Below are 20,976 nucleotides of genomic sequence, written 5' to 3' on the forward strand. Positions count from 1 at the left end.
CAAGACGAAAATAGCATTTCTTATTATTATTATAAAAAAGGAGGATACAAATGGCAAGGAGCTTATTACAATAAGGAATATGAAAATGCTCTTAAAAGAGATTCCTCCGAACCATGGCCGACTCTGGTACATACGATCACTCACCAGGCGAGGAGGAGTCGCCCCCAAAGAATCCCCCCGATGGTCCAGGTGGGGATGGACAGAACGAGTCCCAGAAAGCTGGCATGAGTGGTGGCGCAATTGGCTCCTCATCATCCGGATACACCTCCAGGTAGCGGGCGTAATCCTCATCATTCATCAGGCCCGTAAGCGGCCCATCCAGGTCGTCCAGCGGAATTGAGAAGGTCATTCTGAAAGTAAGTTGCTCTGGAACCGCCACCTCAACAAAGGACCCATCTTGAGAAGTCACTCGGGCAGTTGTGGGAGTAGGCGGATGGCGTGAAGGCGGAGCGACCTCGCGTCGAGAAGGAGTCGGTGGCTGAGAAGCTGAGGACGTAGCACCGGCAGGAGACCTCTGAGAGGCCGGGCGAGGAGTCTTCTTTTTGTGTTCCCTTTCAGGCCGAGTCCGCTTGGAAGGCAGCGGACGCCAAGGAGACCCGAAGTCAATCCGTTTTCCTTTCAGAGGAAAACGACCCATGATGGACTTGTGAAGGTAAGAGAGAAGGGAGGATGCCATTTATAGGTGCCAAGTTTAGACAGAAGAATCCAAACGGCCCCGCAAGATCCGGAGAGAATGGCTGAGGATCCGGACGTTACGAAAGACTATTCAAGGCGTGGATACGGTGATTGAAGGAGATGGACAGTTGCTACTTTTTCAAACCCAGGCTAGCGTACCGGGTATGAAAAAGTGAGGGACTAGTTAATGGGGTAAGAACCCCCGCCCAAGAGATAGGGGCCCAAAGGAAATGGTTCAAGACAGGAGAGGTGGGCCAGCGTCTGGGGAGCCCGAAGAGCAATTGGGCCGAGTCCTGGAGTCGGCCCGGGCCTAGGCACGGGGCCCGGATCAGAACTGCTAAAGAGGAGCCCAGTGGGAGCTCAGGCTGAGACGAGGAGTCGACCAAGGCCCAAGCCCAGGAGGAGACTCGGTTCAAGGAGCCGTTGAGAGCATTGAAGAGGCTTGTTTAAAAGGGAGCCGTTAGGGCATTGAAAGCAGGACCCGGTCAGGCTGTTACAAACCTGGAAGAGCCGTTGGTCGACCAAGTAATGGCGTCCAACGGCTCCATATCTTAATTAGTCTTGAAGTCGGCCATTAAGGGCCTTCAAGTCGGTAGAAGAGGAGTCGCTATTTAAAGGCTCCTACACCCTTGTAAAAGGACAGACAATTGAACACCCGGAGAGGGGAGAATACCAAAAAGATTCCGAGTATTAGAATTATCTCCGAGATAGGCATACATTTTTATTGAAAGGTGTATCCTCTAGCCGAAGGTTGTGTTGGACCTCCTTGGGCTTGAAAACCCAAAAACCATCAGTAGTGTAGCATATGGTGAGCCAAATGCCATATATACATGATCTATACCTAATCATGGTGCTAAACAGACTATACCAAATACTCATAATTACAAAATAACAAGCCTAACACGTATGATAATTAACTATTATGTTATATGCGGAACCTGCAAGTTGGCGTGCCTATATGTATACGGTTGTAATTATGCTAAATATGCAATTTTCTTAAGTCTATAGGCATAGAGTATGAAAGCATGTGAACATATTTCAAGTCTTAAATAATAACTAGTCCTATGAATCACACAACACATAAACGTATTGTTCAACATGTTAAGCTAGTGCATGATTAACAAACAAATTCACGTAGTCAACATTGTGGGATAACCAAACAATTGTCATATAAATTCAGGAAGGTCATAAATTGTATAACAATTACCCAAACTAATAAAAGATTAGTTTTTGATGAAAAGATCTTCATGTAAGCAATTAGGATAAATGTTCTTGCTTCTTATGGGGTAAATAAACTTTTTGGGAGACGATAGAATTAGGACCCTCATATTGCACATCACGAATAATGATGGATAATCACATAACAAATATTTACATAAATACTAACGTTTAGCACATACGGAATATTTCACCGGATTTCATAGACGAATACTTTATGTCTAATTCGTACGCCATGAATACACGAGGTGTTATACGAGATTGTTCATGGCATACTAAGTATACAAGTATTGGCACGTATATGCAGATTGCTTGCAATTAATAATATTGTATATATGCATAGTGAGATGCCTTATAACACACAGTTTTGTCTATCATGCTTTATATATACATGAATGTGTGTAAGTATGTATTTTAACACAAACATGCAAGCTATCTGATTTGACACACAATACATACACCATGAAACTATAAATCTCCACCTACAATTTGAACATGCAATCCGCATACAAATATTTCTTAATAATTACGAGTAAAATAACCTAGGTTCATAAATACTAAAAGATTTATCTTTGAGAAATCTTGACAGAATTTGATCACACAAGCACTTAGGAAAATCAATTTTATCTCGGGGTAAATAAATTTTAGGTAGGCATAAATCTTACCTCTAGAATCCCAGAATACCTAAACAACTTAGAATTGAAGACCCTTGATTGCTAATTCCTGAATCAATTGATGACCTGATGATGAGGCTAAAGTTTTTAATTATTTAGGGAAGATAGGAGTGGCAACAGAAAGATTATGCGAGGAGGAAATATAGAATTAGGGTTATCTCAGGATATGTGTGTATGTATATAAGAGTAATGTAATTTGTACGGAATAATATTTCGGGGTTAGGATACGCTAAGTGTAAACTTGTAGATACATATAGGATTAACATAGCTAGGGTACATATGTATTATTTAGGATTAGGCAAAGTGATTAGGGTTAGGATATAATAATAATAATAATAATAATAATAATAATAATAATAATAATAATAATAATAATAATAATAATAATAATAATAATAATAATAATAATAATAATAATAATAATAATAATATGCGTGTAAGTGTAGCATACGAATATAATTGGGATTACTACATACTTTAGGAACGTATACATATATATAATAGAAGCTTTATGGGAGTATGTTTAGAATAGTAGGGACATACCTATTTATGTATAAATGTTTGTTCAGGGGTTCTTATCTTAATGATCGAGAGTATCAGACAAGTCATTGGGAGCTTGTGGTCCACCATGCAACATGGGCCAAAGTCTAGAAGGATAGCTTTAAAATAGTTTTTTTTTTTTTTTTGGGGGGGGGGGGGGGGGGGGGGGGTCAAGATGAATTTCTTCCAAAAATAGTTTTGAAGTGACCACTTGGTTTAGGTTTCCCAGATTTCTCCCAGTTTCTCTCAGATCGTTTTCTAGGTCAAAACTTGGTACGTATGCGTATAACTATGTACACGTGTTTTAGAACTACGAGTATAGTATTGGGCCCAACATGTAATAGGGTTTATGACGATGTTAGGTAATTGAGTTAGGCAACAAGGATTGCAACGTACCGTACATGTATATCACTGCTGGAAATTATCATTTTTCTGACCACTTTTCCGACAACTCATAAAAATTGTCACAAAAAGTGAAATCATTTTAATTTTCCGTCAAAAGATATGGTTGGACAGAAAAAGGTTGGAATTTTCGACCACCATCTAATTGGTGGTCGGAAATGCTCTTTTTTTAAAAAAAAAATAGAAATTATTTATTGTATATATTGCTAAGATTAGACTTTGAGACTTGAGACTTAACCCTCATTTCATTTCATTTCATTTCCACCGCTCATCTATTCTCACTCCTCACCTAAAAAAGCTCTCGCATATCTGTCTCTCACTATCGCTGCTCAGCTCCGTTGATCGCTCAGTCTTCTCCGTCTGCGCCTCTCTACCCGTGGCTCGTCATCGACATACTATACGGATGATATTCCCTCTCGTTCTTTCCCTCATGGTAAGTGTTCTATGTTCATATTCGTTCTCTCCCTCAAATCAATCTTATTTGCGGATTTAGTGCTTTTGTGAATCTTTTCCTATCTATTCCTATTTGAATATTTTCTTGTGAATTTTGCAGGATCAGAAGCCAAATGCTTCGTTTACACGCAAGGTGTCGCGAATCTTTGTATAACAAGGTTTGTTTCTAGTTTAAAGCCTGAATGATGTAATTAATGTTTAATTTTGTCCAAAATCTTCACTGAGTTTACAGTTCTTCTGCTTCTTCCTACTTTAGTTTTGCTGGGTTAGTGGTTTAGGGTTGGTTGGTTGTAGGGTTCGGTGGTCTGTTGCTTGTATGTTAATTTTACATAGTAGTTGCTTCCACAACTTTGAAATTAGTTATTTAGCTATCTTATTTGTGTTTTATTTAATCAAATTTCTGGTTTGTGAGGTCTGAAGCAGCATTTCTTGGCTAGAATATTGGCATCTCCTTTAGGTCACTTAATTTTTAAAAGATTTTGAAAGGAAAATAAATGTGAAAACAAAGGCTTATTGTCATTATAGTTAACCAGTACTATGGGGAGACATAGGAGCTTTTTTTTTTTTTGAAGGTCAACCAATGGGTTGTATTTATAGATAAGCTGAAATAGTATCAGGTGGGATATCATCCCAATACATAGCTGTATCATACTGAGAAGCCGAGGCTGCTAAACTATGTGCTAAATAATTTTGCGATCTAGGAATAAAATGAACATGACAATATGTAAAAGTAGTAATATGGTTTCTGCATCCATCTAGAGCATAGCCAATATATGATCTTGGTAATTGATACGGTGGTGTCAAATATTTTTGTAGCGTCTGACAATCCGTATAAAGCTCAACAGATTGCACTCCTCGATCACGTAGCCATGATAGGGCTTCCTTGCAAGCATATGCCTCTGCCATTAATGGTGAATAACAATATGGTAGTGGCGCAACGAAAGCTGAGACAAAATGACCATCCTCTCCCATAAGCACCGCACCTACCGAAGCTAGATTGGATCCATCGTGATAGGCTACATCCACGTAACATTTGTTGTGTTGTTGCCGTTGTCCAAATGGATGGTTTGAGTTTAGTTGCATGGCAGTAAGTGATCCTATAGGTTGGTTGGCGGCAGCAACATCTAGAGCAGCAGAATTCGGTGGAGCTAGATGCACTTGGCGCCACGTACTTACCGCAGCATGGACCATAGCCAACGTTTTCCTCGGATAAGCCAAACAAGCGTCCATACTGCTCCATTCCGGGCTTTCCATAGATAGTATAGTATTGCAGCTGCGTAGAGAATTCCATCAGTCTAGAATATTCAACAATTCATCAAACCATTCATAAAAAATATTTGTCACAATGTTTGGTAATGGTAGGTTAGATTGTGTCCAAATGGCTTTAGCATAGTCACACAAAACCAATGCATGCATAATATCTTCATTCTCTACTCCACACACGGCACACAATAGACTCACATCCACCCTTTTAATACGCAAGTTGTATAGTGGGGAGGATATCACTTATGGCCTTCCATAGAAAAGTTCTCCATTTTGGCGGTATTTTTTGTTTCCATAAAGTGAGGCATTTATTAAATCCCGAATTCATACTACTCTCATGATTTCCAACAATACTTCTGTACCCATTCTTAACTGAGTAGCAACCATTGGGATCCCCATGCCAATACCATTGGTCCTCATACTCCTGGGAGACTGGTATTTTTAAGATTCTTGTCACATCATTAGGCTCAAAAATATCAGTAAGTAAATGATAATCCCATGTTCCTGTCCCCTGATCAATTAAGTTGGCTACTCTAGCATCAGTCAGCTGGGGCGGCATTTTTGTTTAGATCATGGGATCCTCCTCATCTTGTAACCAGGGATGCTTCCACACAGAGGTAGAATTTCCATTCCCAATCCTCCTTCTCACACCACTACAGACTAGGCTTTTTGCAGCCATAATACTCCGTCAGCAATGACTGGGATTATTCCCCAGTTCTGCTTCCATAAACGAGTGTCTAGGGTAGTATCTGGCTTTATAAACTTTTGAGACCAATGATTCCGTGTTGGTAAGCAATCTCCATGCCTGCTTTCCCAAAAGAGCCACATTAAAAGCTTTAAGATCTTTAAGACCCAGTCCACCATATTTCTTAGGGAGACATAGCTTATCCCAAGCTATCCAATGTATCTTCCGATCAGTCCCAGATCCCCACCAATACCGGTTCATAAGACGCTCAATGGCGGTACAGACAGACACTGGCAATAAAAAAACACTCATTGAGAAGGTAGGCATAGCCTGGGCCACACTTTTCAATAAGATCTCCTTACCTGCCTGTGATAACAATTTCTTATTCCAAGATCCTATTCTTTGCCGGATCTTATACTCAATGTAAGAAAATGCTGCTTTCTTATTTCTCTCAATAAATGATGGCAAACCAAGATACTTTCCAAAGTTAGGAGCCTGTATTACTTCCAACACCTGCGCCACATTATCTCTCTCCTCATCAGTTGTATTCCTACTAAAACATATACTAGATTTCTGAAAATTGACATTCTGTCCAGACAATTCCTCATACAGTGATAGGCAGTTCTTTATCTCAGTAGCCTCCTGAACAGTTGCTTTAAAAAATAGTAAACTATCGTCAGCAAAGAAAAGATGTGAAACAGCGGGGGCACCACGCGCTACCCTGCACCCATGTATTAGGCCCCTATCTTGTGCTTTCTGTAATAACAATGAAAGGTCCTCAGCACAAATAATAAACAGAAAGGGAGATAACGGATCACCTTGCCGCAATCCTCTAGTTGGCATAATTGCATCACTTCGTGTTCCATTCACCAAAAAGCTATATGAAACTGTAGAGACACACATCATAATAAGATCAATCCACTTTACATGGAAACCTAGTGCCACAAGCATACCTCTCAGAAAAGGCCATTCCATACGATCATAGGCTTTGGCCATATCCAATTTCAGAACACTCCAACCTACCACCCCACACTGCTTTCTGTTCAAATAATGCCCTACCTCCGAGGCCACCAAGATATTATCCGTAATCAACCTACCAGATATGAATGCACTTTGTGACTCAGATATAATATCATTCATCAGGGGCTTCATTCTCTGAGTCATCATTTTAGCAATAACTCTATAAATTACATTACTGAGTGCAATCGGTCTAAGGTCAGAGACCAACTCCGGAGTTTCTTTTTTTGGAATTAACACCACATCAGTGTCATTGAGTCCCGGGGGGAATGATCACGTATTCAAACAATTGACAATAAAATTCGAAACATCCCTACCTACAATATTCCAAAAATTCTGATAAAAACCTGGATTCATTCCATTCGGGCCTGGTGCTTTATCAGGGAACATTGAAAACATGAGCAGACTTAACTTCATCCACCTCAAATGGCCGAATTAGCCATTTGTTCTGTGTTTGAGTCATTCGTGGCATAACATTATCAAATATAAGATCACCATTCATTGGATTATCTGTCGCAAAGATTTGCTTGAAATAATCTAACACTACACCTGACATATCATCTCCCTCCACCCATTCCCCACCACCATTCATAAGTCTATGTAAAGTATTTTTCCTTTTTCGATGAGAGGAATACCTGTGATAGAATTTGGTGTTTGCATCAGCATCCTTGAGCCAGTGCTGCTTGGCCATCTGCCTCCAATATACGTCCTCCTGGATCTCCAATCGAGATAAGGACTCCTCCAGCCGATTGTACTCAACTAGGGAAGTTGGATCAGTACATCCTCGTAGTCGCTCCTGCCCTTTACGAAGCAGCTGAATTTTCTCCCCAAATTTGTGATAACGATCTCCACCCCATCGGGACATGCAATTTCCACAATGTTTAATGCAACTCTGTGTGCCACCACCCTTTCCTTCCTCCCATGACTCCGCCACTACTGCCCTACACCCCTCATCATAAAGCCATGCCATTTCAAAACGAAATATCCTTCCTCCCCCTTTCCTGGCTCCATAATGTCGAATGGCCATAAAAATTGCCGAGTGATCCGATTTTCTTGTTAATAAATTGGTCACTGAGGCTCCATTTACAATATCCCGCCATCGATCTGTAGCCAATACTTTATCTAGCTTTTCCTGAATCCAATCCGGGGTGCCCTTACCAGTTTCCCATGTAAACTGGTAGCATTCATCGGTAACTGGGACAATCCACACTGCTCAATGGTCTCCCCAAATCCGCGTAGGAGGCTATTTGAATGTGGGTTTCCACCCTTCTTCTCATACTGATATAAAAGATCATTAAAGTCGCCAATCACAATCCATGGTAACTCAGATCGTGTTGCCAAACTTTTAAGTAGATCCCATGACTCTGTCCACCTTGATCGCTGTGGATAACCATAATAACACGTCATTCTCCAATTTGGAAAACCATTAATACTCACCTCCACATCAATATGGGTCCTTGAGTAACCCAACAATCTCGCCGTATTATTCTTCTTCCATAGTAACGCTAGACCTCCACTCAATCGTACATTATCAACATAGAATAGACCTTCATAACCAAGCTTAACACGAATACGCTCAGCATGTATACGCGCCACCTTAGTCTCCATAAGAAAAATAAAATCAGGCTTCTTTCTGGACACCATGTTGGCCTTCAAGAAACGGAAGCATCTGAGTCCGTCAGAATAGATGATTCCGGGAGGTTAACTTTAACGAAACAAAGTGATGAGCCGATGAGAGGCTAACACTCGCAGCATCGTAGGAATCTCGGTAGCAGTCCGTTCAGAGGAACCAAGAATAGAGCCGTCATTAACACTGATATTTTCCATGGAAAAACCTAGCTGATACCATATGAGAATATATTTTCTTTATATTCAATGATAATGTCTGAAAGTACAGGGAGCGAATATATAGAGATGCTAGATAGAATCCTAGTCTAATACGAATAATATAGTCCTAGCTTAATATGGATAATAGAGTCCTAATATTTATAAGGGCGTATTCAATTTAGTTAATGACTTTTATAGACTTTTTAATAATATGAAAAAAGTTTTAAAAGTTTTTAAATGTTTGTCTTACCGATTTTGATAGACTCGTATAAAGTTGATAAAAGTTTAAATTTTTTTTTAATAAAGTCTAGAAATTGTTTATAAAAAATCATTTAAAATTCATCATTTTAAGACTTTTTAAAATTAAAATCTATAAATGTCTTTATTGAATACACCCCTAAAGTTAGAAGAGGTATTGCCAAATTTTCAGTAGATTCTAAAAGAGCTATTCAAAGACATTTCCTTAATGTGAACGTAGAAACCGTTAATAAGTTTACTTCAAACATCTTCCATTCACCATTTCAACATTATCCATAAATAATTTAAATATATAATTTTGCGTTTATTATTATGCCTAATAAAGAAATTAAAGCATGCATTGATGACATGTCCTAATCAAATAAAATTTGTATTGAAAATTTAATGTTTGGGTCATATTTGCGTGAGTTAAGTCAGGTTGGTTCAAGTGAATATGAAAATGTAATATTTATATCGAAAAACGTAATACTAATAAAGAATAAAGTGTAGGTTACTTATAAAGGAAATTGTAATATTTTTGAGGAAAAAATGTAATACTTTTATATTTTAATGTAAAAGTATTATACTTTCCTGTATAAGTAATGTTGGAAAGTGTTTGTTACTTATAAGAGAAACAAATTAATTAAATTTTTTATCCTAAATTTATAGGTGACAGTCTACTTTTAGTGTTTCTTTTTCTGAACATCTCCTTTGGTCCTAGTATTATTGTGGCATAATCATTTTTGGTCATTCGTCAACAATATCATTTAAATGTCGTTAAATACAAAAACATTTCAATCTTTGTTTATACGAAGTGGGTTGACCCATTATATTTTTATTTTTATTTGTTTGAAAAAAATTCATAATTAAAGACCTAAATGCTTTTGTATTTTACAGAATTTAGATAGTTTTGTTGATGTTGGACCAAAAATGGTCATACCACAATAATACTAGGACCAAAGAGGATGTTTTGAAGAAAATTGACTAAAAATGGATTGTCATATATAAATTTAGGATAAAAAATGAAATTAACTCTAAGAGAAAATGTAATACTCATGTGGAAAAATATAATACTTTTAAATCAAAATGTAAAGTATTACATTTTTACAAGTTTTTGCCTTAATGTTTACAATTTTTTTAAGAGTCGCCCTAGATTTCTAAGTAACTTGAAATTAATGTATTTTACATGGAAACTATCTTTTAACAACGATTTTTTTTTTTTTTAAATTTTACAAGACTCGGATCTTTTTTTTTTTTGAAAATTACAAGACTCGGATCTAAGATGTTATTAATGCATTTTTTTCCACTCGATTCATTATTAGTCTTACTTTATTAACTACTTTCTCAACCTATTGAAGCACCGCCTCCACACCGCCTCTACTAAAGTAGAGATTCGATCCCACAACCTCCCATATTAGAGTGTAATTTGGTGCCACTAGACCACAAGGTCTTGGCAGTCTTACTTTATTTAATTAGTCATGAGTTCAAATGTTCCAAATGTGATGCTAAGCAATTATAGTAGTTCTCTTGTAGACATTAAGGTTGCCTTTTTCTTTTTGGTTTACGATAAATTCCCAACAACTATTCAATGTGTTAGGAATTATTTATAATAGATTTTGTTGATGTAAAGAGTATTGTATAAGCACTTTAGATCACTCTTTGTTATTGTAAATCTAGACAAGATTCGTCATCCATCCATCTAGGAAGAAGCAACTTTGGAAGAAGGCAATCAAAAGGAAAGGCTTCGAAAGGAAGCGTCTGGAAGGAAAGGGGATCGGAAGAAGTCCAAGACCAGAAGAGTCTTGAGGGATCTTCATAGGAGACAAATTAACCTCGGAAGAAATTCATTAAGGAAAAACAAAAGAGCCATTGGATAGTTGTAACTTGTCTGACAACTAAAAATCTATGCATAAAACAAATTGGTGATAAGTAGGAGCAATTCTTTTTTATGATGGAGTACTTATATGCTTAAATTGGGAAACAATATTTACAACATGAATAATCAAGCTACAGAAGTTAAAGGATATGGCAATGAATTTTAGGTGATTATGACAGTTTTTGAACGATTACCACATGTTGAGTAATAATGGACAAATTCAAATTCAAGTTGACATTCATCCCTCCTCATCTGTAAAAGGAGGACTGCAAGCTGAGAAGATAGAGGTTGATAAAAAAAGCATATATGAGCTTATTACAAGTTGATTCAGTTGCTAAATACCTACACTCAAAAGTTCTCATTGGGTTCTAAGCTTGAAAGAAATTTGCTTGATTTCTCAAAGTCCAGCACTCATCAAACTACCATCTTTCCATTGATGAAGTTGAAAGATTATTCTAGTAAGATGACTTAGTGTGTAACCCTTGGCTAGCTTAGCTTTGATCAGATAGTGAAGAGTAGGGCGATTTGGTGGAATGGTGGCTAACCCCTATTTCAATGACTATCAACTCAGAAGAAGCCATGTTGGCTTTTCATCACTTTGTATTTGTAACAATATTATATTTAGTGGAACCTCCTTGGGTTAAGGAGAAGAGTGAAGTAGAAAGTATTTCTCGAACCACTATAAAAATTTTTTGGGTCTATCTTTACTTTTATTAAATATCGATTATCTGCGAACTAACCACATACTTACACACAAACATGTTTAGATCACAAAAACCTAGCTACACATCTTTAGGCAAGCTAAAGACTTCCGATGCGAAGAAACTTGTTTCCAAGCTTTCTTTTAAAACTTTGATTTTCTCTTAGTGCTATTCGAAACAACATTCAATAGAAAAATGTTAGATAGTCTATTCATTAGCAACCTGAGTGACTTGTTTAACTTTCTTTATCTCACAAGTTTTATACGAAGCTCAACTTACTAATACATGATTTTGTAAAAAAAAAAATGTATCTAATACACATATTGTGATATGAAGTATTATAATTTTCACATTTTTCTATGTTTTATTACACGGTACCAAAATATAATACTCTATTTTTCCAACAAATAATCAATTAAAACCACCTTAAAATTCAATGATCAAATGAGGAGTCATGAAATTAACTAAGGAACCGAATTATATTGCTGATCGAGTTATATTATGGACAAGTTGTGTGAAAAAAAATTTGAGCAATAGGTTAGAAATCATTGTCAACCCCGAAAGTCATCAGGTGGCAATAATTGACTTCTTCTCCCTTAGATTTCATATATATGATATGTTCAATGTGCCTGACCTTATTTCAATTCATCACCAGTTCTCACCCCACTCAGGCACCACCTTCCCTCCGCCCAAAAAGAAAATAAAAATTCACTTTTATATTAAATTGATTTTGTTGGGCTGTACTTTGAAGGCCAAATCCAGCATCCTACCCTCAAAACATAATTCTGACTATTCACAAGTACAAAAAATTAAAATTGCGTCTTCGCTACTAGTTGAAGCTTTTGGTATAATGGTAAGCGTTTGATCCTAATTAATAGTTTAATTGGTATGAATGGTGTTTAATGAGTAAATTAGAGATTATGATGATTTTAAATCTCATTAATAAGAAGAAGTGAATTTTTTTTTTAGGGAAAATGGTCAAATAGACCCTTAAACGTTACTCAAAATTATAATTAGGCCCTTAAACTTTAAAGAGTGCAATTAAACACTCGAACTTGTTAAAATGAATCAAATAAGTATAATTTATCAGTAAAATTATTGACGTTGACCATTGTTGACTGCCGCTAACCACTGTTCACCACCGTAAATTAAAAAAAAAAAAAAAAAAAAAAAAAAAAAAAAAAACAATTTCGGTGACATTTTCCGCCGGAGAATCAAAATATCTCAACTAATAGGGAAATAGTAGAGCAGAAGTGCAGAGCAGCGCAACTCCATCCATATCTTCTCCACATACCAAATCTACCCAGAGATTTCCCCCAGCGCACAACTATACAAATCAAAATTTTCATTGGAGAAGACGACTGGCCGATTGTCTTCTCCGGCTGAGAAGGCCATAAAATTTTATTTTTTTATTTTTAAATTTTTATGATCGTCACAATTTTTATTCGCCAGAATATCGCTAGAATTTTAAATGACCGGTTATATTTCTGGTGAATAACCGGCTACTGGGTTTAGACGAACCAAAATGACAAGTTCGAGTGTTTAATTGCACTTTTTTAAACACTACTGGAAATTATGGAATTTTCGACCACCTGGAAGTGATCTTAAATCAAGTCAAAAGCCTTGTTCCGACCACGTTTGGTATCCGGAAAAATCTTTGTTGCTATTTCCGACCACTTTTTAGTATCAACTTAATTTAAGATCATTTTCAGGTGGTTGAAAATTCCATAATTATCAATAGTGAAAGTTCAATAATCTTATTGCAATTTTTGAGTAAAGTTCAAGGGTATATTTAACCTTTTTCCCTTTGTTTTATTATCTTTTGTGGAGGTTGGTCTAGCAATTATGGGTCCGCCGTTAAATTACATTTTTTCTGTATAAAAGATCATAAATTTAATTAAAGATATTAATTTTAAGATTGAATTCAATAAACTAAAAAACATCATATGCGGTTGGTATAACGGTTGTTTCTTTTATGTAATCCGTTGAGACTAGCTCTTCTATAGCTCTATGTTTTTTTTTTTTTTTTTTTTTTTTTTTTTTTTTTTTTTTTTTTAATTTTAAATAACAGATAAATTTATTTGAAAAGGTCTTAAATTCAGTGTTACGAAATTTCTTTTCTCCGTGTGAAATAACTTGGTAAACAATTACATACTTGGTATAAACAATCCGGCCCGTGGTTTAAACTCGTAATATATACACTATTTTATTGTCATCTTTGCTTATAAATAAATGTCACAGATCAAAGAGGGTACATACCAAATTGCATTGCATGTATTGACGAATCTAGTGAAGGATGAAAATGAAGAGTTTTTCTTTCATTCTTCTGTTTCTTCTCATTCTTAACGTCCTCACAGCCGAGACAAAGGTTTCATCATTTATCTGTAGCCTTTTTGTTAGACCACGAGATATCTGAATACTGAATAGACCTTAACTATAAAAGTCGTCTTTCTCAAACTAATTAATTAATTCCATTCTGAGAGTGCACGGATAATGCTCACGAAAATCAAGCTGGTTTCTGTCTTCTGTTTTTCATGCTAAATAAATGTGTAAATATTTATGTGTGAATGAAATTGTGTTTGGTTTGTTGTTATGTATGTGCAGGTTTATGTGGTATACCTTGGGGAGCACAGTGGGAGGAAATCTTTCAAAGAAATTGAAGATCACCATTGCTCCTTTCTCCACTCTGTAAAGGGTTCCAAAGAAGTAGCTAGAGCCTCTCTAGTTCACAGCTACAAGAACGTTATCAATGGCTTCTCGGCTTTGCTTACCCAAGAAGAAGCCGACAGGATATCAGGTCTGATCTCAATACATTGACTCTGTTTGGTAAAATAGTTATCCTATCAGTCAATTTTGACGTGTTATTTTGTTTGGTAAAATAATTAGCCTATCAATAATCAATTTTAGCTTGTTTGACCACTATTAAGTACTGTTTAATTTGATTAAAAGTGTTTGATTAATTAGCGTTTTGTAATAACTTATTACTCCAAAATACTAAAATTCAAAAAACTGCTCAAAGCAGCTTTTTGTGAAAGTCAATCATCTATAAGCTAACAGCTAATTTACCAAACATCTTTCTACAATCAGCTAATGTTATTAACTAGTCAAACGCACTAACCAACAATCAACTAATAGCTATTAGTTAACAGCTATTTACCAAACACCCATTATGTTTTTATAATATATGCACATACTACTACTAGTTTTGCTGTTGATTATTTATCAAATTTGATTTATAACAGAAATGGAAGGTGTTATTTCGGTGTTTCATAGCCATCCCAGAAAAGTAAAGCCTCAGACTACTCGATCTTGGGATTTTGTCAACTTACTTGAAGCAATAAACGGTAGTCCAACCGGCAGAGAGGAATTGTTGCGTAAAGCAAATAGTGGAAAGGATGTAATTGTTGGTATGATGGACACGGGTACGTACGCAAGATATATATATATATACACTTCACATTCATTCAATTTCACTTATTAACTTTGGTTGTCACAATTATAACTTTTCACTTTAATTATATATATATATATATATATATATATATATATATATATATATATATATATATATATATATATATATATTCTTGTGATATGTATTAGGTGTATGGCCAGAGTCTCCTAGTTTCAGTGACGAAGGTATGGAGCCAGTTCCTCGATCATGGAAAGGAATGTGCCAAGAAGGGGTTGCCTTCAACTCATCTCATTGCAATAGGTGATTTGCATGAGTTTTGTTTTATTTTCTAAGTTTGACTCTATTACAATGTAGTATATGTCTATACATACTTTTTCAATCTAATTAAGCATAAGACTCAATGCCCCCCACGAGTTTCAGACCTGTAATCTCCCATTTGAGAAAATCACATCAATGTCGCTCGATCATAAGGTCTTTAGCAAACAAATATATTTTCGAGATTCTTTATTTTTCTGTCTCTTTCATATCTCTTTAAACTAGTTTTAGGATTATTATTATCATTACTATCACCACTACCACAACAACAACATTACAACAACACATCACCACCACCTCCACTCCATACCATTTCTACCATTATTATTATTATTATTATTATTATTATTATATTCATTTAAAAAAAAATTACTAAATAGAAAAAATGTAATTTCTTAATTTTCTGCCAAAAAAAAAATGATAATTTTCTAACCCTGGACCAAACACTTAAAAGTTAAAATATTTTATAGAGAATGAATCATTTTCTGAAAATTAGTTTTCCTAAAATATTTCTCAGATGTCCAAACTGTCACTTAATTTATTTACATTTTTGTTATGCTTTCAAATCTCCACCAATAAAAAATCCTTTTGTTTTTTATTATCATGTTTAAATTAAATAATAGGAAACTAATTGGAGCACGATACTATCTGAAGAGTTACGAAGCCAACTTCGGTCGTCTCAATCAGACCATAGACTTCAGATCTCCGAGAGACGTTAACGGCCATGGAACTCACACGGCTTCCACCGTGGGAGGCCGGAGAGTCCCAAACGCCGCCGCCCTCGGTGGCTTCGGCGACGGGACTGCCTCCGGCGGGGCACCACTGGTGCGCCTCGCCATCTACAAGGTCTGCTGGCGACTTCCCAACAACCAAACCTTAGTGGAAGAAGTGACGTGCCTCGATGACGACATTCTTGCCGCATTCGACCAAGCAATCGCCGATGGTGTCCATGTAATCAGCGCCTCCCTGGGCTCCATACCTAGCAGATCGGGAGAGTATTACAAAGAAGAAGGTGTAGCCATCGGAGCATTGCATGCGGTGAAGCGCAATATTGTGGTGTCATGCAGTGCCGGAAATGATGGACCCACGCCGTCGACGGTGGGTAATGTGGCGCCGTGGATCATCACGGTGGGTGCAAGCAGTATCGATCGAGTTTTTTCCTCACCTTTAAAGCTGGGAAACGGCATGATTATTGAGGTAACTTATTTTGAAGGGAAATACTACTTTGCACTCCTAAGTTATGTGTACTCATTACGTTATTGCCCCACTCAAAAATTTTGATGTTGACATTTTTTTTGGACTGGATCATAAGATGAAGATAACTTAAAAATAATCTCTTGCCACGTCAAAGAGTAAAAGTGAGGTGGTAGAGATTGAGAATTCATGTAGTACATCTTTATTTTGAAACCCTACTTAGGGTATTGTTTCAAAATAAGCCCTCTCCATGTTTTACCTAACCGAACTTATATAGTTTATTTGTATGTTAAAATAAACTATAAACTCTATCAAATATAACCTAAATTAAAAAGGTCAATAAGTCATTAAAAATGTCAATGGGTCGTTTTTACATAATTACTAAGTCAACAGTTTGACAAAACTTATAGATCGGAGTTTCTCCCCATTCAAACTTATAGATCACGAATTATTATTAACTTAACAAATTTATCAATTAAATTTTTGACATCCTCTGAATTAGCAAAGAATGTAATGGTTGTGGAAACAAAAAAAAAAAAAAAATGTACTTGAGTTCTTGATGTCAAAATTAGTTTGATTAAAAATGTAAGTATAACTATACAATGTAATATTTAATATTTTTAAAAATTTAATTATGCAATTATTATGTTGATTTTAAAGTTTATTGTTACTTGTATTATTATTTGAATTTGAATTTTTTTTGAAAGGAATTTGAATTTGAAATAACTACTTTAATTATATAACTAACGTATTTAAATAAAACTTGTAAATAAAATAACAGGCGATATTTGTCCAAAATCTTCACAAAAAACTTATTCATTTGAAAAAGATTATTTATGTAAGAACTATATTTATTTTATATCTAATTTCTCCTCTTTATATATGTAGAGTCAAATTAATTAAATTGAGGTTTAAATGAATATATACACAAATTATATTAAATATAAAACTTTACCAATAAATTTGAGCACAACAAACTTTTTTCCATACTTCATTATGCTTTAATATATATAGAGATAGAGATATATGTATAAATACATCTACCCACACAATTAATGCATTCGTACTTGCTAATCTTGTTTCTATCAAATGCATTCACACTTTGGAAAGAAAATTTTGTGGCTAGATTCTGCTTTATTATATATAATAATAATATAAACATAAAGATAAATATACTACTATACCGGATATGTTTTGTAACATATATAGTATTTGTTGACTAACAGGGACAAACAATCACTCCTATTACGAGAAGAAAAATGCTTCCATTAGTTTACGCTGGCGATGTAGAAATTCCTGGAACGACCAATAGCACTACATCAGGGTAAAATATAATATAATGCAACCATACATATATAATCTCTTTTAGTATTTTATTATTTTCCCTCCAATTTTGCATGCAGTATATGCATACCTGGTACCCTTTCAAGGAAGCTCGTAAAAGGAAAGATTGTGGTTTGCCGGAGTACTCCTGGCATATCAGCATCGCAAGAGGTGCAAAGAGCTGGCGGCGCTGCTACCATACTAGGAAGTCCATATAACGAAATACAAGTTCAAGCTTTTCTGCACCCCACAACTATTGTTTTTGGTTACGAGTTAAATACAATTGTGAAATACATAAGGTCCGATGAGAATCCGATGGCAACTCTTCTACCGGGAGAAACTGTTCTGGGAACCAAGCCAGCGCCTGTCATGGCTCCTTTCACCTCCCTAGGCCCCAACATCATTGAACCAAACATTCTCAAAGTATGTTAGTTATCGTTTTTAATTTCTTTGGTTCTTCAAAACGTACTTTAGTTTAGTAATGTTGTAAAAATCTGTCTAGACGTCCCTAGGTCGAGGCAATTTCAGCCCTAGACGACTTTTAAACGGCCCAACAAATAATTGACCAACTAGGCATCCTAGGCGCCTAACTCGGTCAAGTCAGTGCTCAACTTCACCTAAGTCTTTTTTTTTTTTTTTTTTGCCTGCTTGGTTGTTCAAACATACTTTAGCTTAGCAATGTTGTAAAAAATCTGTCTAGACATCCCTAGGTCGAGGCAATTTCAGCCCTAGACGGCTTTTAGACGGCCGACCGACTAATTAACCAACTAGGCGTCCTAGGCGCCTATCTTGGTCAAGTCAGTGATCAACTCCGCCAAGTCCTTTTTTTTGCCGGCTTGGTTGTTCAAAACGTACTTTAGCTTAGATCTAGGCATTATGTCTAATAACTTACTTTAATTTGTGGGTTCCAGCCGGACATTAGTGCTCCTGGATTTAACATATTAGCAGCATGGAGCGAGGCGTCGTCTCCCACAAATGTGGCATTTGATAATCGAGTGACAAAGTACAACATAATATCCGGAACTTCAATGTCTTGTCCTCACGTTTCTGCCGTAGCTGCCCTTCTTAAGGCCATTCATCCCGATTGGAGCAGTGCAGCCATAAGATCAGCCCTCATGACCACAGGTAGTTAGTAGTATATATGAATAATTAAATACATTAAAAAAAAAAAGTCAATCAAATAGTGATATATTGAAACTATAGTTTGCTTAGGGTGAGCGGTTGTGCAATCTCATCGCTTAAGAGAGGTAGAGAGTTCAAAACTCCCTCTCACATGAAAAAATCAAAGAGAGGTAGAGAGTTCAAAACTCCCTCTCACATGAAAAAAATAATATGGCCAGCACTTTGCGTCTTTTATGTTATGAGTAGAAATTGAAATTGTTCGTCTTTTATGTTATGAGTAGAAATTGTTAATGACAGGTACACAATGTATTAACTGTAGATACATAATTTTGGTATAACAATATGAGCGTAAAGCTGTCTCATATAGTTAGAGGAAGCTGGTCCAAAGGAGAACTCATTTGCCACTTGAGCTACCCTGTTGGGTTTACTCAGGACACTTCGTGATCTAACAAAAACAAATAGCTATATTATTAGTTCTGCACTTATTTAATTTTATTAGATTTGACTAAAAGTCTTAAACTGTATAATCTTCTTTAGTGTTCATTTTCACTTTTTTGATAGTTTCTAAAAATGGCAAGAGCTTTTTAGTACTGATTATCGTTTTTTTTTTTTTTTTTTCCAGCAACTACTAATAATGTGGTGGGGGCACCAATAGTGAACTCAACAGGATATTTTGCCACGCCATTTGAGTACGGTGCAGGGCATATTTTACCATCAAAAGCCATGGATCCTGGACTAGTATATGATGCAACTTATAATGACTATCTTCTCTTCCTTTGCAACAGAGGAGTCACTCTTGATTCTTCTTTCAAGTGTCCCAAACGCACACCATCACCAAGTAATTTTAACTACCCTTCATTATCAATAGCTAACCTCCAAGGATCCACGACAGTTAAAAGAACCGTCACTAATGTCGGAAAAGGCAACTCAACATACATTGTGACCGTAACACCACCGTCAGGGTATGTTGTTGCTATTTCTCCAATAGCCTTAAGGTTTAGTCGGGAGGGAGAAAAGCAAAGCTTCAATGTAACAATTAGAACAAACGGTGTTAATAGGAAGAGAAATGGTTTTGCCTTTGGTTGGTACTCATGGACGGATGGGGATCATGTTGTGACTAGTCCAATTGCAGTATCATCGGCATAAGGTGATATATTATTAATTCAACTTGAGTAAAGAAATGAAATGTAATAATGCGATCATAGTGCATATACTTTTATGGATTATATGGTTAACGGAGAAACTGATGTTGATTCGATAAATAAATCTATCTATTTGATAGAGAAAAGTGTTGTAATATATAATTACTTATATGAGAATACTGTCATTTTCTCATTATCTTATTTATTTATAATTTTTCACTTGCATTCTACCCATTTTGATTTTAGATAATGACATGATTAAAAGTGGGAGTGATACAATAGCTAAGGAATTGAAAAATGAAATTAATTTATTCAAATATATGTTTTTGAAATGTCAGAATATTTATGTTAGCTTTTAAGGAATTAGCTAGAAAGGTATTTTTTAAATAGGAAAATGGTTAAGGACAAAAAAAAAAAAAAAAAAAAAAAAAAAGAAGAAGAAGAAGAAGAAGAAGAAGAAGAAAAAGAGGAAAATGGTTCAAATTAGTGCAAATTATATCATGGTTACATAATTTGTTAATTGCAGACACATAATAACTCACTATATTACAATTTAATGTGTCCATGTATATTAAATCTGTCTATATAGTGCAAATTAACTTATATGTACAATGTAGTATTTGTCCATATAATAACTCACTTCCGAGTTTTGAGTTTTCCGTGTTTGGCCAGAGAGGGTGAAATGGAAATCAATGAAAAATCGGGGTGCAATCAATGAAAAATAGAAGAGATTTTTTGAAAAATGACCACCTACCACTGACCACCCCCACCACCACTACCGTCATTACCAGTACCACCACCACCGCTTTCATTGTATATTTTAAATATTTAAAATTAAAAATAATTATGCTCATTTTCCAGAAAATGAACCAAACACACAAATACAGTTTTATGAAT

The 20,976-nt window shown here is 35.8% G+C and overlaps 2 protein-coding genes across 2 annotated transcripts; one reads left to right on the forward strand and one right to left on the reverse strand.

Annotated features, from left to right (window-relative positions):
- Positions 1–5,913: 5,913 nt before the first annotated feature.
- LOC109162456 lies at positions 5,914–7,077 on the reverse strand. Its single transcript, XM_019311158.1, has 4 exons — positions 6,864–7,077; positions 6,729–6,797; positions 6,273–6,563; positions 5,914–6,200 (listed from the first exon to the last, which is right to left on the reverse strand). The coding sequence occupies exons 1-4, from the start codon at positions 7,075–7,077 to the stop codon at positions 5,914–5,916; spliced, it is 861 nt and encodes a 286-aa protein (XP_019166703.1).
- Positions 7,078–14,006: 6,929 nt separating this feature from the next.
- Positions 14,007–20,154, forward strand: LOC109162517 (subtilisin-like protease SBT5.6). Its single transcript, XM_019311229.1, has 8 exons — positions 14,007–14,365; positions 14,811–14,990; positions 15,172–15,283; positions 15,922–16,495; positions 17,719–17,816; positions 17,896–18,238; positions 18,727–18,940; positions 19,560–20,154. The coding sequence occupies exons 1-8, from the start codon at positions 14,161–14,163 to the stop codon at positions 20,081–20,083; spliced, it is 2,250 nt and encodes a 749-aa protein (XP_019166774.1). The 5' UTR covers positions 14,007–14,160; the 3' UTR covers positions 20,084–20,154.
- Positions 20,155–20,976: the final 822 nt, after the last annotated feature.

This window comes from Ipomoea nil, unplaced genomic scaffold (genome assembly GCF_001879475.1).
Source record: "Ipomoea nil cultivar Tokyo-kokei standard unplaced genomic scaffold, Asagao_1.1 scaffold2942, whole genome shotgun sequence".
In the NCBI taxonomy this organism is placed as follows: Eukaryota; Viridiplantae; Streptophyta; class Magnoliopsida; order Solanales; family Convolvulaceae; genus Ipomoea; species Ipomoea nil.

Excerpts from the sequence above, each read along its gene's own strand:
- LOC109162456 (XM_019311158.1), bottom strand. The coding sequence starts at position 7,077 with ATGATGACTCAGAGAATGAAGCCCCTGATGAATGATATTATATCTGAG. Across the intron at positions 6,798-6,863 it reads GGAATGGCCTTTTCTGAGAG|TTTCATATAGCTTTTTGGTG; the intron begins GTATGCTTGTGG and ends GTGTCTCTACAG. Across the intron at positions 6,564-6,728 it reads AACTAGAGGATTGCGGCAAG|CAACTGTTCAGGAGGCTACT; the intron begins GTGATCCGTTAT and ends TATTTTTTAAAG.
- LOC109162517 (XM_019311229.1), top strand. The coding sequence starts at position 14,161 with ATGTATGTGCAGGTTTATGTGGTATACCTTGGGGAGCACAGTGGGAGG. Across the intron at positions 14,366-14,810 it reads AGAAGCCGACAGGATATCAG|AAATGGAAGGTGTTATTTCG; the intron begins GTCTGATCTCAA and ends GATTTATAACAG. Across the intron at positions 16,496-17,718 it reads GAAACGGCATGATTATTGAG|GGACAAACAATCACTCCTAT; the intron begins GTAACTTATTTT and ends GTTGACTAACAG.